This window comes from Contarinia nasturtii, unplaced genomic scaffold (genome assembly GCF_009176525.2).
Source record: "Contarinia nasturtii isolate CC-2019 unplaced genomic scaffold, AAFC_CNas_1.1 Cnas_scaffold_1411, whole genome shotgun sequence".
Lineage (NCBI taxonomy): Eukaryota > Metazoa > Arthropoda > Insecta > Diptera > Cecidomyiidae > Contarinia > Contarinia nasturtii.
In genome coordinates this window covers 1-2,214 of record NW_022198748.1, presented here as the reverse complement: position 1 = coordinate 2,214, position 2,214 = coordinate 1, and the positions used below count along the sequence as shown (strand labels likewise).

The 2,214-nt window shown below is 30.7% G+C and overlaps 1 protein-coding gene across 1 annotated transcript; it reads right to left on the bottom strand.

The window, feature by feature from the left end:
- Positions 1 to 93: 93 nt before the first annotated feature.
- On the bottom strand, positions 94 to 1,564 carry LOC116346041. Its single transcript, XM_031775940.1, has 6 exons — positions 1,490 to 1,564; positions 1,325 to 1,379; positions 1,134 to 1,264; positions 1,036 to 1,062; positions 686 to 976; positions 94 to 618 (listed from the first exon to the last, which is right to left on the bottom strand). The coding sequence occupies exons 1-6, from the start codon at positions 1,527 to 1,529 to the stop codon at positions 188 to 190; spliced, it is 975 nt and encodes a 324-aa protein (XP_031631800.1). The 5' UTR covers positions 1,530 to 1,564; the 3' UTR covers positions 94 to 187.
- Between the last annotated feature and the right edge of the window lie 650 nt (positions 1,565 to 2,214).

Below are 2,214 nucleotides of genomic sequence, written 5' to 3'. Positions count from 1 at the left end.
GTTTTTATTTCGTTCTAAGGACTTTTGTCTCTTAAAAAATCAATGTTTTTTATATACAGTTTACTTTTCGAAAGAATATAAAATACAGTTTTATTTTTTCAATAAAATTTGGTTGATTCCAATGACTTTCCATGATTTTTTCTTGTTTATTTAATTAAAAAACAAAAAAGTTTAATTCCATTTGGATTCAATGTATACCGATCAATTCTTCGCTGGGCTTCTCGAAAATGTCTCCGGTATTTAAAAAGTAATCACCATACTTTTTCGTATCGGTAACAATATCAGTGAGACTGATAACAAAATGATCACCCTCTTTGCATACTTTTTTCGCGCATTTTGGATCTTTAAAAGCGACTGGATTACCATTTATGGATGGAAGTGCCTTACTTTTAGCAACAATGAATTTATAAAGATCATGACCCACCAAATGGCTGCAAGCTGATTGATCTTTACATCCAGGCGAGAACTGTTCCCGATCATTCACATAGATGTCAACGTGACCAAAAGATTCAGTATAACTTTGGGTTGACGTGTGAATTCCAATTACAAATGCAGCATTCAATTTGTTAACACGATTTGCGCCTCGTTCCGAAAAACCGGCGCGTGGTGGATCGATTGCTGTTCATATCAAAAATATATGTTGATAAAATGACAAATTTCCATTGGTAAATTGAAATTAAAATACCTGTGAGTACGCCGACCTTTGAAATTGGCTTTCCAAAGAAACGATCTTTGACCTTCTCTCCAACCATGGCAGCTACATTGCATCCAAGACAAAATCCACTTAGAAACACATTGTCCAGGCTCACTTTCTTGATGCGATTAATAGTAACAATAAAATCGAGCGCAACATCAGCCACAAAACTCGATCTTTCTTTAATTAAATTTTGGTACCAATTTGGGTCATCCAAATGATCGCCGGAACGATATGCATATTGAACCAAACACACGGCCACATTTGATGATTTCATAAATTCTACGATAAAAATGATTCACGAACTGTAAATATATCCACTAAAACTTAATTCAAATTACCTTTTGCCGCTTGGAAATTCGAAACACCTAGGAAATGATAGTTCGTAATATTTTAAATTGGCATATTTCCAATGAATTACATTTTATTTTATACTAACTAGAATTTTGTAGCTCATTTTCATATCCCAAAAAATGTAGATTAATTCTCTTGCGATTGCCAACCATTCCATCGATTGCCTTTTTGGTAGCAGTTTTCAAGCCAATTGCAAAATTATTGAATTTTGTCTGACTGCAATTGATACGAAAAAAAAAAATAGTTTGCAAAAAAAACGTAATTGCATTTATTCACCTTTGGTCATGAACACACGCAAATTCCACTGGTTTTTTATAGTCGAGTGCAAAAACTGATTTTTTTTTAAATTAAAAATATTCAAATAAAAAGTGATTTTTGTTTTAAATAAAAATGTCAATATTGAAACAACAAAAAAATATATTTAAAAACATAAATAAGTACCCAGAGATTGCGTGGCAAAGAACAACAGTAGAAGCATCATCGTAAGTAAAGTTTCTTCAAATACTATTTGCGCCACCTATTTATACTCGATTCAGTTAATGAAGCAAATTTTTATTCTTACGTAAATTTTTTTTATGTATAAATAATGAAAGTCAACAATAAAACTGAATTTAAAGAATCATTGAATAACTTTATCAAAACTTTGTTTTTGTAAAACTCCATAAATAAATAAACACATTTGAATTTAAAATTTTCTCATTCCAACAGAGTCCATTGAAATGACATAAAATAAGCACAAGAAAATATTGCATGTACAAAAAGTCGATTGAAGAACATCTGTAACACTGCTAATCGCATGATAATGGGAGTTTTTACTTTCAAATTGATCAAAATATTGTTTTACATAGTTTAAGTAAGCGAATTGAATTTATATCCAACGCGTGTATTTATTCCCCCGAATAATTGCCGCGCAAAACAATTAGTGACGCATTTCTTTATGAATATTTATTTGCTAAACGCCAGAAGGAAAATAAATTAATTTTTGAAAACATTCTACAAGAATTAGAAGATAAAATCCGAATAAAAGTTACATTTCAGTCGCTAGAAAGTTTTGAGTAGTTTTTCTTCTTGTTGAATTTATTGTTTTCTTATATTGACTCAGCGGGGAAAGATTCTAAATAAATAAATCACGCTACAGATTAAAACACAAAAGAAATAAATTTGGG